Here is a 20,475-nt window from a genome sequence, read left to right as displayed (position 1 = left end):
GCTCTACAGGGCAGGGACCTGTCTCCTTTTTGTCTCCTTGACAATAGGCACTTAATATGTCTTGTAACTATACTTTTTATTTATGTGATTGTATTTTTATACTTATTTGCACTTATTATTGAAACAGTCCCCTGTTTATTCTACTAATTTATTGATCTGCTGTACAGAGCTTTGCAATCAAGGAGTGCTATATAAATAAATAAAAATAATCATACGTACATGTTGAGGAGGGAGGGGCAGAAAGGCTTTAACACAAGCAGTGGGTGGGACTAGGACACTGTCATGGCAGCTTACAGCAGAACTGCCCAAGGAAATACCACTTGCCCCACCCAGCTGGCAGTTTGAAAGCCACGTGTAGAAATAATCACCACTAACTCACTACTGGAAGGTAAGTGTATGTACCATAGCTGCAGGCTCAATCTTCTCTCCCTGAATAATCAGATGAGTGTGACTTCTGTCATTGTCAGGAGACTCCATTAGTGATTGGCCGGGCTCCAGGCTACTCTTGTTTCTGATTGACTTATCTCATTCACTTACACTCCTGCACTGGGCTCTCATCCACTTACTGAGTTAAGCCATTATCTGACACACACACACTGGCATTAAAGGATATATAAACTTTTAAAATAAGTGAATGTAAAATTGATGAGGGGGCTATTCTAAGCACTTTTGTCATTTACATTCATTATTTATGTATTTTTATTCCAAGATATTAAAGGATACATGTGCTGTTACTATGAATGAATTTTGTTACAACAGCACCACCTGCTGGTCATTTTCCCACCAGTCTGACCACCAAGTAGTCAAGGAAGTTGTCAGGAGAAAGAAAGAGGCTGCTCTGATGTTTTTCTCTGTAGGAAATATTTGAGAAAGGTTTCTAATTTTGTGGCTCAGGCTGTGCAGGACTAACACTAGTGCTATATAAATATATATATTAGGAATGCACCAAATCCACAATTTTGGATTTGGTCAAACCCCCGAATCCTTTGTGAAAGATTCGGCCGAATACCGAACCGGATCCTAATTTGCATATGCAAATTAGGGGTGAGAAGAGGAAACATTTTTACTTCCTTCTCCCTGATATTCTCTCTTTCTCTCTTCATTCCATCTCCCTTCCCATTTTCTACTCTTTTTCCCTTCTTCACTCAACTCTTTTGTCATTTATCTCCTTTTCTATCCCAATTCTTATGCCCTCCTGAATTAAAAACTTGTGCTCTTCACCTTCTTTCCCTCCCCTATTCCCCTTGTCATCTCTTCTCTTCCCCTTCCCATTCTGCTCTTCCCATCTTGTCTTCCCCAATGCTTTGTCCTATTTATAGTCTCTTTCTGTAGCTTCTCACATGTAGCCTCATTTAATTCAGGATACTTGGTGTGTACTGCACCATTGAAACTGTACAATAAACGTAGATTACTCCTGATATTGACCCCCAAACACCTTTTAGCCCAAGGTCTCGATAGGCTACTGGGAGAAGTTTGGACCCCCCACAACTTATTCCAATCCATGTGAGGCTCAGATTTGATAAGTTAGAATTAAGTTTAGCCAATAAGTGCAACAAAGCACCACACCACCTAGTATGCAGAATAGAGTGCTGTTCATACCCAGTAAACAACTTACTGTAGAAGCTGCGATGAATCTCCATTGAGTGAGTGGAAGGGAAGTCAGGATGTAGAAGGTGCTTGTAATAAAGGGAGGCCGGAATTCTGCACTTGTTTGATTGCAAGTCCTTTGTTCCTCATCTGGCTTTCCACAGAAACATGTTCCTAGAAAATCTTATAAACTATAAAATTATGTGCAAAATGGGAATATGTTGAGTGTCACCTGGGAAAAATACCTATATCACCGCATTGTTCCATTTTTCCCATTGCAGTCAATGGAGAGCAAGCTTCTGGTGGGAGGAAAAAACATCATGGACCACACCAATGAGCAGCAGAAGATGTTGGAGATAAAGAGACAAGAGATAGCAGAGCAGGTAAGGGCTTCCAATCTAAGCTTTAGAGTTATGAGTTCCAAAGTTATCCTAGATATAAATTTACTAACTGACCTACATTATCAGTGCCTTTTTATTCTTACCAAGTCTCTGTCCACTATATGAGAGTAGCCTGCCTGGCGGAGAAGGTATTAGGGCTAAAATCATTGTCACCTCCTCTACTTTTATTTCACTCTATCCCATAAGGAGTAAGATGCAGGAATTGGGACATAATTTAATCAATAAATTAATGCCAACAGAATAACAGTATGGGCCGTCAAACAGTGAATTCAGGTCTACATTAAGAAACGTTTCCAAAGATTTGGGTAGAGCCTCTATAGAGTCCCTTTCTTGGTGTGTGTAATGCACTTCTCTGTAGAGTCCTCTTCATTCCAACTGTTGCCCAACTACAACACAGCTGGCTGTCGCTGAGATGGGAGTGGAAGTTTAGAAGCAGTCACAAATTAAAGTTTATTGGTTTATTAAAATCCAGACTACAGTAATATAATAGACAATAAATCAGCCTTTTTAATGGGGGCCAAATACAGATACACATTATAATTCAGTGAGTTGGGATAGAATAACATATACACGTACATGTAATAAAGTTTAGCAAAGTCCAGATGTAAAGCATGCGGAAGGTTCAAAAAAATAAATACAAAAAGTCCTCTCTCCTCCTACAATTCCTCCCTTTATTCACTATTTAACAGTTTCATGGCTAAAGATCTACCCGTTAAAGTCAGAACCATTCAAATGAACCTGTGGGATATTACAGATCTTTAACCTCATCCCATGGAAATGGTCTACTTATTTACAACAAGAAATCCTGCCTGAGTCATTAATATCTTCAATTACGAGTTTTGACAAATTCATTTCCTCAGAAACTTGGAGGGAACAAAATTACAAACTAGTCCACTTTTCATATAAAGGCTTTAACTGGAATTCTAAGAACAGCAAATACCTCAACACTTGTCCTAAATGTAATTTCCCTTCCCCAAATTCAAAATCCAGAATTTTTGGAAACTAATAGAGAATTTTATACAATATAAACTATTTCTTTATCTCATAAAATGGCTCTTGTAAGTGATCTTACTCAACTCTACCTCATTCAATGGACTCACAAAAATAGCGATTGGTCGTTATCACATTTGACAGCTTTTATCCGACTGACTTTGGCTGCAGCGAGGAGATCGATATTTAAAAAATGGTTGGACTCCTCCCCTCCTAACCTGGAGGAAACATTACTAGAACTAAAAACATTATGCACTTATGAAGCCTTCAACAACAGATTTGGGGACTTTAGAGGAAGTTTAAAATTCTACACCAAATGGAAAATATACCTTCACCCATTGGGGCAAATTCACTAAGCGCCGAAGCGCTGAACGCTAGCGTTAATTCGCTAGCGTTTGGCATTTTCGTTACTGCGCAAATTCACTAACGAACACTGGCGTAGTTTCACTAGTGTTACTTCGCACCCTTACGCCAGGCGAATTTTCGCTAGCGACGTAACTACGCAAATTCACTAACTTGCGCAGTGTACTGAACGCTACCTTTTACACTAGACTTCCTTCACCACCTCAGACCTGGCGAAGCGCAATAGAGTAGATAGGGATTGTTTCAAAAAAAGTCAAATTTTTTTCTAAGTCCCAAAAAACGCTGGCGTGTTTTCTACATGATGGGTGATAGGCTGAAAAAGATCGAAAAATTTTTTGGGGCTCCCCTCCTTCCCCCCTACATTTCCTGACTCATGGCAACTTACCTAGACAGTGGGCACATGTGTAGGGCAAAATAAAATGTTTATTTGCGGATTTGAAGGTTTTCTAGGCATTTGTAGTGCTGATACGCGTTCCTCCATTGAAATTTGAATTTCGCGCCGTATGCAAATTAGCCTTCGCTAGCGTAACTTCGCTTTACATAGCGAATCAACGCTAGCGCAACTTCGCAACCTTACGCTACCCCTGTGCGCAACTTCGGATTTTAGTGAATTTGCGGAGCGCTGGCGAAACTACGTCTGGTGAAGTGCGGCAAAGTTGCGCCTGGCGCAACTTTGCATCTTAGTGAATTTACCCCATTATCTCCTAAGGACAGAGAGAAGATTAAATCTATTTCTCAAAACCTTTTAGACACTTAACTTTTTACTTTTAGCTTTACCAACAAACGCCTTGTCTTATTGCAGAAACGCAGAGAGCGAGAGATTCTACAGCAAATGCTCCTGCGTGATGAAGAGACGGTGGAGCTTCGGGGGACCTACACGTCTCTGCAGCAGGAGGTAGAAATGAAGACCAAGAAACTGAAGAAGGTACATGTTCATGGGTAAAATGACACTGTAGGAGCTCCATGTTATTTATTTTAAGCACCAGTAGAGCAGATGGTATCATCCATTTGTCACCAAGGCTTCTAATCATAGTCACAAAACAGCAGTATGTTATTGCTGCAGACAAACACCAATTGGAAATGCATTCAGTTCACATGCTCATACCACCTATTTGTAAAAGGGGTCCATTTGGATTGGCTACATGTCTGGGCAACTTTGAGCACTGTCAATGTCCAACGCAAAGTCAAAATAATAAATAAACTTGTCGCATTGTTGCCACATAACCTCTGTTTTTTTTGTAGCTCTATGCCAAACTGCAGGCAGTGAAAGGTGAGATCCAGGACCAACATGATGAATACGTGCGGGTGAGACAAGACCTCGAGCAGGCTCAGAATGAACAGACCAGGGAGCTGAAGTTCAAGTATGTCCTATTTGTTCCTCTACAGCAGGGCAAACCAACCTCTGTCTTGGTGATATAGATATGTCTGATCTCAGTATACTTCTTCAGAAGAAGGCTATGGGTAGAATGAGTAGATCCAAAAAGAGTTGGCCCATCTGTGGCCATCTTTATGCTCCCAAGCCCATGAGTACCCCCAATACAAATGTGCCTAATTTGTATTGTAGCATTGCCTCCTTTGTGGGAAATTTAAATTGGTCTCCTTGTCCTTTCTAGGTACTTGATCATTGAGAACTTCATTCCACCAGAAGAGAAAAATAAGATCATGAACCGACTTTACTATGATTCTGAAGAGGACCAGTGGAAATTCCAGCCTCTCGTGCCCCCTGGGAAGTAAGTTCTCAACACCCCTTCTACTTGTTCCACTGTATAGGATCCTTTGTGCGGACAACTTCATGCCAGGTATAGGGGTAGATTCCTGGGAATATCATCTATAACTGTCTGTTTATATTAGTAGCAAATATACTCTATCATGTACCTTCTCTGCCTGGGGCAACTAATTCCCAACTATCCCTAAATGGCTATTATTCCTCATGCTGGTTGCTGGGAAACTCTGACATTCTCTCTCTTCTCTCAGTGGCAATGGAGGGAATGACACAATGAAAAGGCGTCCATTATCTGCCGTGGGATATAAGAGACCAATAAGTCAGTATGCGCGGGTCGCCATGGTAATGGGATATCATCCCAGATATCGGGTGAGTTGCACATGTGTATATTTTTATTGAGGTAACATAATCAATCCAGAGATAGAATGAAAAGAGGTCAATAGTCAATGTATACGGTAGGTAACATTTGCAGAAAATAAGGGCTATATCCATCTTAAGTTAGAAATCACCCACAATTCCTTGTTGTTTCTTCCATAATGCTGCTTCTAAAGCTGGCTATATGTGGAAGATTCTCTTATATACGCACTATTGCCAAACCAAGTATGTTGCACCCAGTAGTTTGGCCACCAGGCCTAGGATCGCATCTCATGGAAAATCAATGGAGAGAATCCCATTCAGGAGCCCCATTCAGGAGCCCCAACTGGATATTGAGTAGTGAGGCCATTATTTTGGTAGACAAGCTTATAAGTTGTCACTGCTGGATGGTGTGTATAACACTACTGTATCTTCCTTTGAGGCTGAAAACATTATGTTCCTTGAACTGGACCTGAGCCCTCCTACAGTGTTTGAGATGGACTTCTCTAAGGATCGGAGTGAGCAGGACCCCCGGGCCCTACACTTGGAAAGACTCACTCGCCTTGACAAACTCATGGAGCGTCCAGCTGCTGCGCGAGTCCGGAAATCCAGATCTTGGTGGGTTAGATGTTAGTTACTACTGGAATTATGCTTGTTCCTAATTTTCCAGTGTACAGTTTCAGCCTTGCCTAAATTTCCATTGTCGAATATATTTTGTTTGAAAGTAGAAGAAGTTATTTTTTATATACAATTTTATAATGAAAAAAGATAAAGATAAAGAAAAAATGACAATGAATAACTCATGCCTAAAAAAATGCAACGTCTAAAATTTTAACTGATGTTTCTACGGTTTTCAAGAATGTTTAATGTGATCCTGTTATTGTCTGTGTTCTCAGGTGTCAGCAGCCGAAGCTTCTTCCGTCCTCAACCACCCACATCTCCCTGACGTCGAGCAGCCAAAGGTGCCCTCTGTCTCCCACCCACGAGTAGCACGACCTTCCATCGATAGCCCCACCCAAGCACTAAACTTTATTCTCGTCTTTCGCTTCCAACAGACTAACCAGCCGGGTCTTATCCTTAATGTCCTTGTTATTCACAATGGAGCTTGGATCTTAGCTGAGCAAAGAACACTATAATTTAATGGATGAACATATTTATTTATTTATTGATGTGGATGGACTCAGTTTCGGACTGGGATGCCAGGTGCCCACCAGAAAACCTTAGGCTGAGGGCCCACTTTCCAAACTATTATACCTCCTCTCCTCACTCAACCTCTTTATTCTCCTAGTCTCTTTTCTCTACATACTATACTCGATCCTTCCATTATTAAGCCTCTTTGTTCCCATAAATAAAGAGGGAATGACCATGAAATAGGCCAAATGATTAGAAGCAAGAGGCCCTCTGAAACCTGGGCCCACCGGGAGTTTTCCTGGTATCCTGGTGGGCCAGTCCGACACTGGATGGACTTGTGCTGCCTTCTCTTGGCACGTGCTGGTATGCAGAGAATTAAGATCATGGGAAGTCACAGCTCCCTCAGGAGTTTGTTATGGATGGTATAGTACAGTATCTCTTGGCTGTTACCTCTGCATTCTTAGTAGGGCCACAGGCCACATAACTGTACAGTAAAGTGATTAATGTTGTGTTGTTAGTGCCCAACAAAGGCTCCAAACATTACCCTCTCTACAAAGTCCTAGTGGACAGCCAAGAAAGAATCATTTTCATACATCCCAGAAACCAAAGGGGAACATGTTCAGCCCAGTCTCCATTGATATATTTTCCACCATCAGGACTGAGGTGTCCTCTATTATCTCCAGCCAGTGTGTGTGTAACTTACATCCCAGCCTTGAATTCCTGGCAGACATCATTGCAAGTGATGGTCATCAGGATTTGGCCAAGTCTCATTTTACAAATGCCAGTGCCTTAACTCAAAGGCTTTCCATCTACAGCTCTGACGAAGCCTCTGGAATGTTCTACAAGATACCTTTCTCCAGTCCTATGACACGGGCTTGCCTGGAGATGAAGCACACTTGAGACGCGTCCTTCAAAGTAGTTTCCGGCTGAGCTCAGCACTGATCATAGTCTAGATGGAGATCCGCTGCTACAGACTTGACCATTCTGCTTATATTTACTACACGCTAGGAGGCACCATTTGGATTCACGTTCATTCTAAAGCCGGCCAACCAAAATATTTCCATGCCTGGACATTCTTGAACTTTCAGCTTGAAGGATCCGAGTGCAAGCTTAGCGTTCAATACGTGTCTGTCAGTTTTGTACAAAATGAGGTCTTTCTAAATCCTTTCTTGAAAGTATGCACCAAGATCATACCATTCCACCAATCACGAGCCTGTAAACTGGAGAGACCCTAGCATGTCCCATACCTGCATGTCCAAGCAAACATATAACAGCAGGTACAGCGAAGGCGTTGTATTTAGATAATTATCGGTACTGCTGACCTTTTGTGTAACCCCCCATGCTAAACCAATGCGTAACCAGATTGATTTGGGACAGGTCTGGTCTCGGCTTTATTACTATTGTATCCAAGGAGAAATGCTCCAAAGGGGATATATATACTGTATTTATTACGTTGCTTTTATCTTCCATATTTGTTCACTAAACAAGTAGTCAGATTTCCGATATTCAAGCTACCATTTGGAATTCCATATTTGGTCAAGAGTCAGATAGTCATTACAATTACTCCCTTGTTGTTTTGTAGTTAGACTCCTATTTGCCTTCAGTTTGGTACCCCTCACTTCTTTTTTCTTTAAAGGACCAGTAAGCACCATCATATGAAAATATATTTAGTATATAAGTTAGTATCTGTTCATCCAGCAACAGGGTTGCCACATTTCCGGTGAAATCGTACTACGCTTTAGGGGGGATGGGGAAGTGATGTCACAGGGGCTGATCAGTGAAGTCATGGGGCATGTCAGGGGTAGGGAATAAGCAGGTCAGGGGGAGGGTCTTTGGCTGTACCTGTTGGAAGTGGGGATGGATCACTTAAGAGGCAAAGTTGGGCAGTGAAATAGCTTTGGGGGGGTAGAAAAGGACAAGCACTTACACCAGGGATCCCCAACCATTTCAACCCGTAAGCAAAAATAATCTTCTGCTTTGAGGCCACTGGGAGCAACATCCAAGGAGTTGGGGAGCAACATGTTGTTCACAAGCAACTAGTTGGGGTTCACTGATATAGAGGGTCATGAACGAACCCCTGTCCCGTTTATATTCCTGTGTAAGAACAGGGCCGGATTTCAAGATGCATGTGCCCCTAAGCCCTCTACCATTCTGTGCCGAGAGGGTATCATTGTGTCCTATACCTGGGCCTTTATGGCCTGCCCACAAATCCAGACCTGCAGCTGCTTTTTTATATATATTTTTTTTTATATAATACAATGAAAGGGGTTTATATATATATATATATATATATACTGTATATATATATAGGCAAAAGTGCTGGTTAAAGCAGGTTTTGTATATATAAATATATATATATATATATATATATACATACATATATATATATATATATATATATATATATATATATATATATATATATAATAGCGCTGGTGTCGGCACTCCCAAATCATCAAAAATCAAAGAGGCAAAAGTGCTGGTTAAAGCAGGTTTATTTTATCCAACGTTTCGGTTCTATATTAGAACCTTCCTCAGAGGTTCTAATATAGAACCGAAACGTTGGATAAAATAAACCTGCTTTAACCAGCACTTTTGCCTCTTTGATTTTTGATGATTTGGGAGTGCCGACACCAGCGCTATTATATATATATATATATATATATATATATATATATATATATATATATATATATATATATACAAAACCCCTTTCATTGTTTTGTTGCTACAGCTCCTTTACCAGTAAACTGTAAGATGAGGAGGACTGTGATTGCTGAGTGCATTGTACAATTAAGAAAACACTTTATTGTGTCATTTCATTAACTAGGGCTGTTTGTGTCCATGAATAATACATGACATTTGTGAGAGTCAATATAGTTGGTCCTTCTCTGCGCCACTATCAGAGACTTAAATGGAAGAGAGTCACTACATACAACAGTGTATACTTCCCCTTGAATCCCTGTTGTTTAGGGATGATTGTGCTATAGAGTTATATGTTGGTAAAGTCTTGTAAAAACCTCATTAATTTGATCAGTTTAATTCCACCCCACAAGTTATTAACATAATAAAAAGAATATAATGATTATGAGTGACACAAGAGGAGATGATATTGTGGGTCTGTGGCTGGTGTTGGACCTGCTGCTCATAGAGGCTCCATTCTTGTCCATGGTGTTGCGCAGAGGAACTGCAGCTCCCGTCTCACAACTCATATGTACAACACTGGGGGTGGGGGTTTACGTGCAGGGGTATTCATAGGAATGTGTATAATGTACGGGGCAATAATTCTCAGTATGTCTATGCAGCCGCAGAAATGTACAGATGTTTTGTGTCCATTCATTTCCATCATGATTATCATTGTCTCCACCAGTTGTCTCATATAAAGGATTATCCTGCGCATTAAACATTGGCCACAATGTCGCTCAGTTTGGTTGTCCCTGTGTAAAATAAACATGGCCGCAGTCTCGCTCACTACTGATTTTCCTGTGTGCCCTATACACAGGGGTACAAGTGTACCGGGCCCGGGCCTGAAGGGGGCCCGGCAGTGCTGATCTTTTCTAAAGAGCCGGGCCCCCTCGACAGAGCCAAAGCTGCTCTGCCTCCTTCTGTAGTCCCGAACAGCCGAAATGCGGACGTGCCAAAAAGCAGAAGTCCCGAAGTGGCGAAAAGACCCGAAGCCACGAAAACAGACGAAATTTAAGTCCTGAAGCGGCGAAACTACCTGAAGTCACGAAAACAGCCGAAATCTAAGTATTGAAGCAGCGAAAAGACCTGAAGTCACGAAAACAGTCTAAATTTTAGTCCGAAAGCGGTGAAAAGACCCAAAGTCATGAAAACAGTTGATATTGAAGTCCTGAAGAAGCGAAAAGACCCAAAGTCACGAAAACAGCCAAAATTGAAGTCCTGAAGCGGCAAAAAGACCCAAAGTCACGAAAACAGCCAAAATTGAAGTCCTGAAGCCACGAGTTAAATTCTACTGAACACCAATGTGTGTTTTTTTTTATGTTTTTTAATCCCCTGGCCACCAATATATTATTTTAATACTCTATAGGCCCCTGCCACCAATGTTTTTTCCAAAAATATTTTCTGGGGCCCCAATTTTTTTTAACTTATAAGGGGGCCTTGGCACCAATGTTTTTTGAAAAATATTCTCTGGGGCCCCAATATTTTTTAACTGGTAAGGGGGGCCCTGGCACCAATGTTTTAAAAAAAAAAATCTTTTATGGGGGGTGGCCCTGGTCACCAATTATTTTTTTTTAACTTGTAGGGGGGCCAACAGAATCCTTCAGCATTTGCCAGCTGGGTATTTGTTATATATCACCTTCAGAGGGAGGCAATGCCAATATTATATGATAGGTACACCTGTCACAAATTTAGATTGTAAGATCTTTGCTTTATATTTTATTATTTTATTGACCCCATTAGTGTGCAAGCACTTACAACTTTAAGATACATAGTGCCACTGGCAAAATATTACTCATTTTTTGGGGCAGACCCCAAAGGAAGGTTATGGACAGCTAAGAGCTGGTCCTGAATAACATTTGGGATAGGGTGATGTTTCCATTCCTGGGTTAATGGCTAGAGGGTGCCGGGGTGCCAGGGTTCCCTAGTTATAAAATAAAAATCCACCACATGTTATTTCTCTTTTAGTCCACACTTGTTAGAGGAGGTAGTGTGTCAAATGGGCCCTTATGGTTCTGAAGAAGGAAGGGTTGAACTATAACTTTATGGAAAAAACCAGTATCCCATCATTGGTTCCTAAACATAAATAAAAGCAGAGATAATACAAAATAACACAAAACCAATTAGGACTGCTTCAAACTCACCACCACTTAGCTGCTCCCATATGATGCCAGGTGCTCAGTCCGCAGCGTCCCCACTGCCAACAATAGATACACAAACAGGAGGACGGCACTCCGGTAAAAAAACAGGTTTTTATTGCTGGCCACCTTGAGGTGGGCAATATCAGGCAGATCCGATCGTGGGCCCTAGGGCCCAACGATCGGATCCTAGCATTCGGTAAACGGGCGGTCGGATCGCGGGACCGCATCAACGAACAGATGCGGCCGCGATCCAACGGGATTTTCTGTCCCATCCGATCGAGATCTGGCCGACTTTCGGCCAGATCTCGATCGGGGAAGCCCGTCGGGGGCCCCCATACACGGGCCAATAAGCTGCCGACACAGTCTGTCTGCAGCTTTTATCGGCCCGTGTATGGCCACCTTTAGGGAGCTGCTATCTGTTACCTTCCCATTGTTCTTTTGTTTGGCTGCTGGGGGGGAAAGGGAGGGGGGTGATATCACTCCAACTTGCAGTACAGCAGTAAAGAGTGATTGAAGTTTATCAGAGCACAAGTCACATGACTTGGGGCAGCTGGGAAATTGGCAAAATGTCTAGCCCCATGTCAGATTTCAAAAGTGAATATAAAAAAATCTGTTTGCTCTTTTGAGAAATGGATTTCAGTGCAGAATTCTGCTGGAGCAGCACTATTAACTGATTCATTTTGAATTTTTTTTTTTCAATTGACAATATCCCTTTAAGACTCACATAGTGCGGGGGGCTGTAGAATACAAAGTTTCACTATAGTCATATCCACATTAAGGAGAGGGAGAGAAAGGGCAGCGCCTTGGGCCCAAAACATCCCTTGTGGGGGAGGGTCACAGGGAAAAGCCACAAACATGGTTTAATTTTGAATTACTTGTATTAGATGGTTTGCTATGAAGCAACAGTTGGACGTTATCACTGACTCCTGTGAGTCACCTCGTCTATACAAGAGCTCAGTCATACACACGCCTCAAACAATTATGTTCTACAGGACTGAGAGACGTGCCAACGCCAAGCTATGGAAGTGCGCATGCGCATCTACAAGGCAACAAAGTAATCCTGACACACAGGAGGGAAATTTTTGGCGCCTTGGCGCATGCGCGCTAGTGGAGCAGGAGTTATTCGCGCGGGGACCAGACTTCCTCCATTCGTCTCCAGTTTATCGAGAGAGAGAAGGATGCGTGGAGAGGGAGAGACCTCGGAGAGTCCTCATCATGCCGTCAGCTTCAGTCTCCTCCGCACCCAACATGTAAGAACTGTCCGTGTGTGTGGCAGCTGTTTATATATAGGCCGGGAGAGGGGTTGGGCAGAGCCACTTTCATGAGCGGCAAAAGGGACATCTGGCCAGGACCCACTTAATTTGGGGGCCACACTGACTTACACATTTTTTTAAAATTATTTTTTTTTAAAATAAAATCACTGATAACGTTACTGTAGTGTAGAGGCTGTGTCTGGCTCCCCCCCCCCCCCCATCCGGTGAAGTGGAAGTGGCCAGCAGTATAAAAAGACAGACGGGGAGCTGCAGGGTTTAGTATCGCGTTGGCGCGTTGTATCACGTGCTTGTCCTGCACTCACCCGCCAGTGTTGCTGATCCACTACTCGCCCACAATCTATACACAGTCCCGGCCTTAGGATAAGAAGCTTTCCGCGGGGCTTTTCCGCTGTGCCGGATAGTTCTCTTTTTGTGCCGAACTTGCGCTGACTTTTCGTCCAGCTGTTCGGGTTCTTTCGCCAGCTGTTCGGCTTTTTCCGGAGTGTTCTCGCGAGACGGGACTTTGCTCCTGTCACTGCCGATACTTCCCTGGCTACAGCTCAGGCTGCTTGATACTGCTGGAGGGACTGTAGGAAAAGCGCTGTTCTGCGTTGTACTCTGCCTCACACAGGACAAGGGCTCGTGCTGTCTGTTATAGCTGAGTTATGTCGTGCTGCTCTGCTACATGCCCTACTTTATTTATTTGTCTAAGAGCTCTTTACAGACACTCTGCTTATTGCTCTACACTCAGTATAGAAACTCTGCATTTCCTCTTTACTGTAATGCACCTTCTGACAAAATCATTAGCTTTATACAAATCCAGCAGAAAGAGAGCAGACAAATTCAGCATAAAGGCCAGGGCTGAGGAATTTCAAAGAAACAGTTAACTCACTAGAGAGGAGGCTCTTGATACAGGTGTCGAAAGTGGTTGTACATGGAATCTCCTTTGGAAGATATTCATGGACTTTTACAGATTGTGTTTTAATTTCCTGCAAATACTATTCTGTCATATTCTGTCCCAGTGGCTGCACAGATCCTATCTGATCCCCATTGTAAGCAGCAGTCCTGTCCTGCTTTATGGCAGCAGAGATTCTAGCTATCTGTATAACAGAACATTCTGTCCCAGTGGCTGCACAGATCCTATCTGATCCCCATTGTAAGCAGCAGTCCTGTCCTGCTTTATGGCAGCTGAGATTCTAGCTATCTGTATAACAGAGCATTCTGTCCCAGTGGCTGCACAGATCCTATCTGATCCCCATTGTAAGCAGCAGTCCTGTCCTGCTTTATGGCAGCTGAGATTCTAGCTATCTGTATAACAGAGCATTCTGTCCCAGTGGCTGCACAGATCCTATCTGATCCCCATTGTAAGCAGCAGTCCTGTCCTGCTTTATGGCAGCTGAGATTCTAGCTATCTGTATAACAGAACATTCTGTCCCAGTGGCTGCACAGATCCTATCTGATCCCCATTGTAAGCAGCAGTCCTGTCCTGCTTTATGGCAGCTGAGATTCTAGCTATCTGTATAACAGAGCATTCTGTCCCAGTGGCTGCACAGATCCTATCTGATCCCCATTGTAAGCAGCAGTCCTGTCCTGCTTTATGGCAGCTGAGATTCTAGCTATCTGTATAACAGAGCATTCTGTCCCAGTGGTTGCACAGATCCTATCTGATCCCCCATTGTAAGCAGCAGTCCTCTGTACTAAACACAATTCAGCTCATAGTCTGTACAGAGAGATCCCATAAAACTATGGCAGCATAGGTATTCCCCCTAACTGCCAGTTGACAAACACAAAAAAACCATCTGAATCCTCTCCAATTTGCCTCAGAGGGGAAAAATTCCTTCCTGACTCCAAAATGTCGCACTAGTCCCTGGATCAACTTGTACTATGAGCTATCTCCCATATCCCTGTATTCCCTCACTTGCTAAACACCATCCAACCCCTTCTTATACCTATCTAATGTATCAGCCTGTACCCCTGATTCACTTCCCAGCTCTCCCTGTAACACCCCTTTCCCTCCTCTAATCTCATTGGCTCCCTCCTGTCTGCTGGGAGGAGCTACTGGTGAATAAAGCATCCGACCCTTCCTTGTACCTATCTAATGTATCGGCCTGTACCACTGATTCAGGGAGACAATTCCATATCTTCACAGCTCTCACGGTAACAAACCCCTTCCCAATATTTAGGCGGAACCTCTTTTCTTCTAATCGGAATGGGTGACCTTGTGTCAGCTGGAAGGACCTACTGGTAAATAAATCATTAGAGAGATTATTATATGATCCACTTATATATTTATAAATAGTCATCATATCAGCCCTTAAGCGCCTCTTCTCCAGAGTGAACATCCCCAATTTGGCCAGTCTTTCCTCATAGCTAAGATTTTCCCTTTACCAGCTTAGTTGCCCTTCTCTGTAGCCTCTCTAATACAATAATGTCCTGTTTGAGTGGAAACCAAAACTGTACGGCATATTCTAGATGGGGCCTTACAAGTGCTCTATACAGTGGGACCCCCTCCTCCCGTGACTCTCTGCCCCATTTAATACAACTCAAGACCTTATTTGCCCTTGATGCTGCTGACTGGCATTACTTGCTACAGACAAGTTTATTATCTACAAGGACTCCAAGCTCCGTCTCCATTATGGATTTGCCTAGTGCAGTCCCATTAAGGGTATAAGTGGATATTGTTACATCCCAGGTGCAGGACTTTACATTTATCAACATTGAATCTCATTTGCCACTTAGCTGCCCAGATTGCCAGTTAGTCAAGATCCTGTTGCAAGTGCCACATCCTGGATGGAATTAATTGGGCTGATAGTTTTGTGTCATCTGCAAACACTGATACATTACTTACAATACCCTCCCCTAAGTCATTAATGAACAAGTTAAATAAAAGTGGCCCCAATACCGAGCCCTGGGGGACCCCACTAAGAACCTTACTCCAAGTAGAGAATGTCCCATTAACAACCACCCTCTGTACCCGATCCTGTAGCCAGTTTCCTATCCACGTGCAAACGACTTCATTAAGCCCAACAGACCTTAGTTTAGAAAGCAGTCGTTTGTGGGGCACAGTATCAAACGCTTTGGCAAAATCCAAATAGATCACATCTACTGCCCCCCCACTATCCAGAATCTTACCTCATCATAAAAAGCAATCAAATTTGTCTGACATGACCTATCCTTCATAAAGCCATGCTGATTGTTGCTCATAATGTCATTCACTAGGATAACATTTTGAATGTGATCCCTTAACAAGGCTTCAAATAATTTGCCCACCACAAATATATATATATATATAGTGTGAATAAAGTACCCCCTCTTGTAAAATATAAGGATATTATAAGTTACTGAGGAGTTTCATGATGATATAAAAACACAAGGCCGTGTGTTTTTATACTTCTAATATACTTAATAATATTTTGCAACTGGAAATACTTTATTTATTATTTTAAAACCTGCAGTTTTTTAAAAAAACTATATATGTAGCTTGATTAAACGTGTTTAGCTTGTACTGGTCAGATTGTTAATATGTGTTTGATTTGGGCTGTGATAGGTGCCCTTTAAAGAGGTGAAGTAACCAGGAGGCTCCTTGAGACAATCGCCGGTCCAATGACCTGGCAACGCCATAGCTCTGCTCCAGGTCCATGCGCAAAACTAAGTCAGCCAGTATCAGTACTTTCAGGGCGGTGTTGAAAGTCAATTGCCATATACCTAAAGGTGGGCAGTGAATGTCCTTTTTGTTAAAAGAGTTTCACCACTGGTTGGCGAGCTTTGCCTTCCTTGAGGGCCTTGCTAATAGCCAACCTGTGGTTTCCAATCCTTTCTTTTAGGGTGGTGCCGGTTTTCCCTACATAATATAAACCACAGGGGCAAGTAACGATGTACACAACAAAAGATGAGGTGCAACTCAATCTGTACATGATTTTAACTCTCTTCCCTGTGTGTGGATGGGGGAAATCAGGGCCAGTCAGCAAACATCTACAGGTAACACAGTCTGGCCATTTGTAGCAGCCAAGTTTTTTCTGCTGCCTTAGCCAATTAGTTTCCATTTTTATATAGGTGTAAGGAATCTGTCCTTACCAATATGTCCCTTAAGCTGGCCATAGATGTAAAGATTTTTAAAAGATCTGATCGTCATCGTGAGACCACGATTTTCTCGGAACGATCGTACGAATTGACCATCAACTAAAAAGACCAATTTGCCAGGAAAACAAAGGGGAGCTGCCTGCTTGGCCCTGCAAACATAGATACATTGCACTGGGACCGACAAAGATTTTTTGACCTGGCTGATCAATTTCCTGACAGATGTCGAATAAAAAATCGTAACATGTACAAAAGTTCGAATCCCACTAACTTCACGATAATTTCGAAGGATTGGTCGGACTTCGCTAAAATCGGTCGTTCGGCAAGAAAAATCTGGGGAGCTTTAGACTTCTGTCTTTTTTTATATCCTATCATAGGTTTGGGCCTATGGCCAGTCCTATGCTCAATTTCATCCGATTCATCAAGAATTCCACTGCCTCACCACACACTCCACAAAGGGACCCGGCTTTACCTGCAACTTAACTTGCTGCTTTCAAAGTAAACCTCCATACTTGGCTGCCCTTTTATTAGACACCAGTGGGATCACCTGACTATAGCTGGGAAGGATGAAATCGGATGAAATTGAGCATAGGACTGGCCAGATATGGGATGACTTTGACGTAGTTGTTCAGCTTAAATATATTGCAATATATGGACAAACAATCCCTGTGTTGTTTAAAGGGTAAGGCATTTTTCAGTAGCAGTAGCACAAAATGTCTCTGTCTTAAATATATTGATAATGGGTTGAGTGCAGAGGACTCTTGTATTTGTCTATATGTATTTTGTGGTCACAGCCTCATTGCACCCCCGCCTAATGGTTTTAAAAAATAGTGGTGAGCACAACTTTCCCTTGTTTGTTATAGTTATACAGGAGCAGTGACCAGCTCCATGTTGTAGCTCCCACCCCTCCCAGCTATAGTCAGGTGATCCCACTGGTGTCTAATAAAAGGGCAGCCAAGTTTGGGAGTTTTACTTTGAAAGCAGCAAGTTAAGTTGCAGGTAAAGCCGGGTCCCTTTGTGGAGTGTGTGGTGAGGCAGTGGAATTCTTGATGAATCGGATGAAATTGAGCGTAGGACTGGCCAGATATGGGATGACTTTGACGTAGTTGTTCAGCTTAAATATATTGCAATATATGGACAAACAATCCCTGTGTTGTTTAAAGGGTAAGGCATTTTTCAGTAGCAGTAGCACAAAATGTCTCTGTCTTAAATATATTGATAATGGGTTGAGTGCAGAGGACTCTTGTATTTGACTATATGTATTTTGTGGTCACAGCCTCATTGCACCCCCGCCTAATGATTTTAAAAAATAGTGGTGAGCACAACTTTCCCTTGTTTGTTATAGTTTGGGCCTATGGTGTAGGGTCAGTGATTCGTCCATATTTAACATCGGTCAATGTTTGCGAATGCTAGCAGATAGTTGTTGGGAAGCATTTGAATATGTGGTGGTAAAGGTATTATCCTTTTTCCGTTTCTTTGTGAGTAGCTCGGTCTGTGTATGTTCTAATGCTCTTTCTATTTGTTTGTATAGCATGTCCTTAGAATAACCCCTCTCAAGAAATGTCGAGCATCTCCTGTATTTGTGTTAGGGCTGTATCGCGTGAGCTATTATTGTTAATAACGCTGAGAAACTGTGAAAATGGAATACCCCTTATTGTGGCTAGTGGGTGGCTGCTGGACGCATGTAGGATGGAATTGGGGTCTGTGGGTTTCCTGAATAGTCTTGTGCCAATTTTTTGAATCCTCCAAAAATATGTTTAGATCCAAAAAGTCAATGTTGTTGTAGTTCAGTTAATTTGATGGGAGAATCTGAGTCATGAAGCTGATGATGAAATGTCAGTAAGGCCTCCTGGGACTCTGTCCAGTTGAAGAACAAATCATCAATATATCGAAAATATAGATGTTCCTAATGGGGGAGTGATGTGTGTAGATTCATAGTCCAACATAAAGAGATTGGCATAAGCTGGTGCCAATGAACTTCCCATCACGGTCCCAGCTATTTGAAGATAAAATGATTTTTCAAATCCAAAGAAATTTCTAGTCAATTCCAATAGCTGTTGTAGAAATTCAATCGGTATTTCATTTGAGTAGTGCCTTTTTTACATGTCCAGATACCCTGATCATGTGGGACCATGGTTACCAATATGCAATTCTATAGGATGTCTGTCACGACTCTTTAAGTGTCCTGATTACATGGCTAGAGTCTTGTGTATAAGAGGGCATGCATCTTACCTGTGGCTGTAGGTAATGGTCGATGTATGTAGAGACCGATTGGTAGAGAGAACCAATAGCCGAAATAATCGGTCTGCCCGGTGGGCAAGAAAGGGACTTATGAACCTTGGGGAGGGTGTAAATGATGGGGGTACTCTGTATTGAAGTATTTTGGTCTAACCACCCAGCGTTATTTGCCTGTCCCCAGGATATTGTCAAAATTTTTTCTTAAATTTGGCAGTGGGGTCCCCCGGGAGCAGTCTGTAAGTATGTGTATCGGCTAATTGGCCCTCTCTGTAATAGGCGTAATCAAGTAGAACAATGGCCCCCCCTTTATCTGCAGAACATATGATCCGGTCAATGTCTGCTTTAAGTGTTTTGATGTTCTGTCGGAGTTAAATTATTGTATGTATGGGTCTTATCCCTCATATTTCTCATGTCTACTAAGTATGTTCCCAAATGTTCTGATGGGTGCAGGGTTACTGGGTGGCTCAATACTGTTCTGTTTTTTAAATCGAGGTCTAGTCCATTCACTGCCCACCTTTAGGTGTATGGCAATTGACTTTCAACCTCCCCTGATCAGAGGGGGCAACCGGGACCAATCGCTACTACGGAATCCAGATGGATTTACAAACTTGATACTGTGGCCCGCGAGGCAATTTCGAGCGACTTTGAGAAACGTATCGCCGCGTGTGAATAGGCGCAGACGACTTAAGCGCTAGCGGGTGCGAGATACCAGAAAGCCATTCAGGGAGATTAATCACCTCAAAGACGCGGCGATTAGTCGCCAGGCGACCAATCTCCCTGAATCTTCCCGTGTGGCCCTAGCCTAAGGGTAAGGCCACACGAGGAGATTCGGGGAGATTTTGCGCGGCTATCTCCCCGAACTGCCTTGGAGTTTTTCGCCATAGGCTAGAATGAAAACTCGCCTGTGCTAATGCACATGCGGCGATGCGTTTTCAATAGTCACCCAAAGTTGCCTTGGCGACTATTGAAAATGCATCACCGCGTGTGCATTAGCGCAGGCGACTTTTCATTCTAGCCTATGGCGAAAAACTCCAAGGCAGTTCGGGGAGATAGCCGCGCAAAAGATGAGGCGATTAGTCGCCAGGCGACAGAATCTCCTCGTGTGGCCTTACCCTAAGTGCAGGCACAAGTCACATGACCAGGGGCAGCTGGTAAATTGACAAAATGTCTAGCCCCATGTCAGATTTCAAAATTGAATATAAAAAAATCTGTTTGCTCTTTTGAGAAATGGATTTCAGAGCAGAATTCTGCTGGAGCAGCACTATTAACGGATTCATTTTGAAAAAATTTTTTTTTCCCATGACCGTATCCCTTTAATTCAGAAAACAACTCAAATTAACCTGGACATTCATGCCTCTAGGTGCAACACAGTTTAATTCGTAAATCGAAAATGCTTCCCTTCTTGGGATAAACTTCCCTTCTTGGGATAAACTTCAATCACTCTTTACTGCTGTACTGCAAGTTGGAGTGATATCACCCCCCTAGCAGCCAAACAAAAGAACAATGGGAAGGTAACCAGATAACAGCTCCCTAAC

The 20,475-nt window shown here is 42.6% G+C and overlaps 2 protein-coding genes across 5 annotated transcripts in view; both read left to right on the top strand.

Annotated features, from left to right (window-relative positions):
- Positions 1-6,639, top strand: part of LOC108717266 (kinesin-like protein KIF3C) — a 30,110-nt gene extending 23,471 nt beyond the window's left edge. Inside the window, exons 2-8 of the mRNA XM_018264141.2 lie at positions 1,869-1,970; positions 4,144-4,266; positions 4,584-4,702; positions 4,955-5,071; positions 5,316-5,433; positions 5,861-6,036; positions 6,315-6,639. Coding sequence (XP_018119630.1) covers positions 1,869-1,970; positions 4,144-4,266; positions 4,584-4,702; positions 4,955-5,071; positions 5,316-5,433; positions 5,861-6,036; positions 6,315-6,408 — 849 coding nt within the window. The 3' untranslated portion in view covers positions 6,409-6,639. The remainder of the gene's footprint in view (positions 1-1,868; positions 1,971-4,143; positions 4,267-4,583; positions 4,703-4,954; positions 5,072-5,315; positions 5,434-5,860; positions 6,037-6,314) is intronic.
- Positions 6,640-12,339: 5,700 nt separating this feature from the next.
- The window catches only part of LOC108717264, a 42,901-nt gene continuing 34,765 nt past the window's right edge, over positions 12,340-20,475 (top strand). Inside the window, exon 1 of one of the 4 annotated variants that reach the window (XM_041563624.1) lies at positions 12,340-12,622. In XM_041563624.1, coding sequence (XP_041419558.1) covers positions 12,470-12,622 — 153 coding nt within the window. In that variant the 5' untranslated portion in view covers positions 12,340-12,469. The remainder of the gene's footprint in view (positions 12,623-20,475) is intronic. The other 3 variants (XM_018264140.2, XM_018264139.2, XM_018264138.2) reach the window with 3 other exon arrangements.

This window comes from Xenopus laevis, chromosome 5L, assembly GCF_017654675.1.
Source record: "Xenopus laevis strain J_2021 chromosome 5L, Xenopus_laevis_v10.1, whole genome shotgun sequence".
NCBI classification, from domain to species: Eukaryota; Metazoa; Chordata; class Amphibia; order Anura; family Pipidae; genus Xenopus; species Xenopus laevis.
Note: the sequence above shows the minus strand (reverse complement) of the source record. Positions and strands in the feature narration are given on the sequence as shown.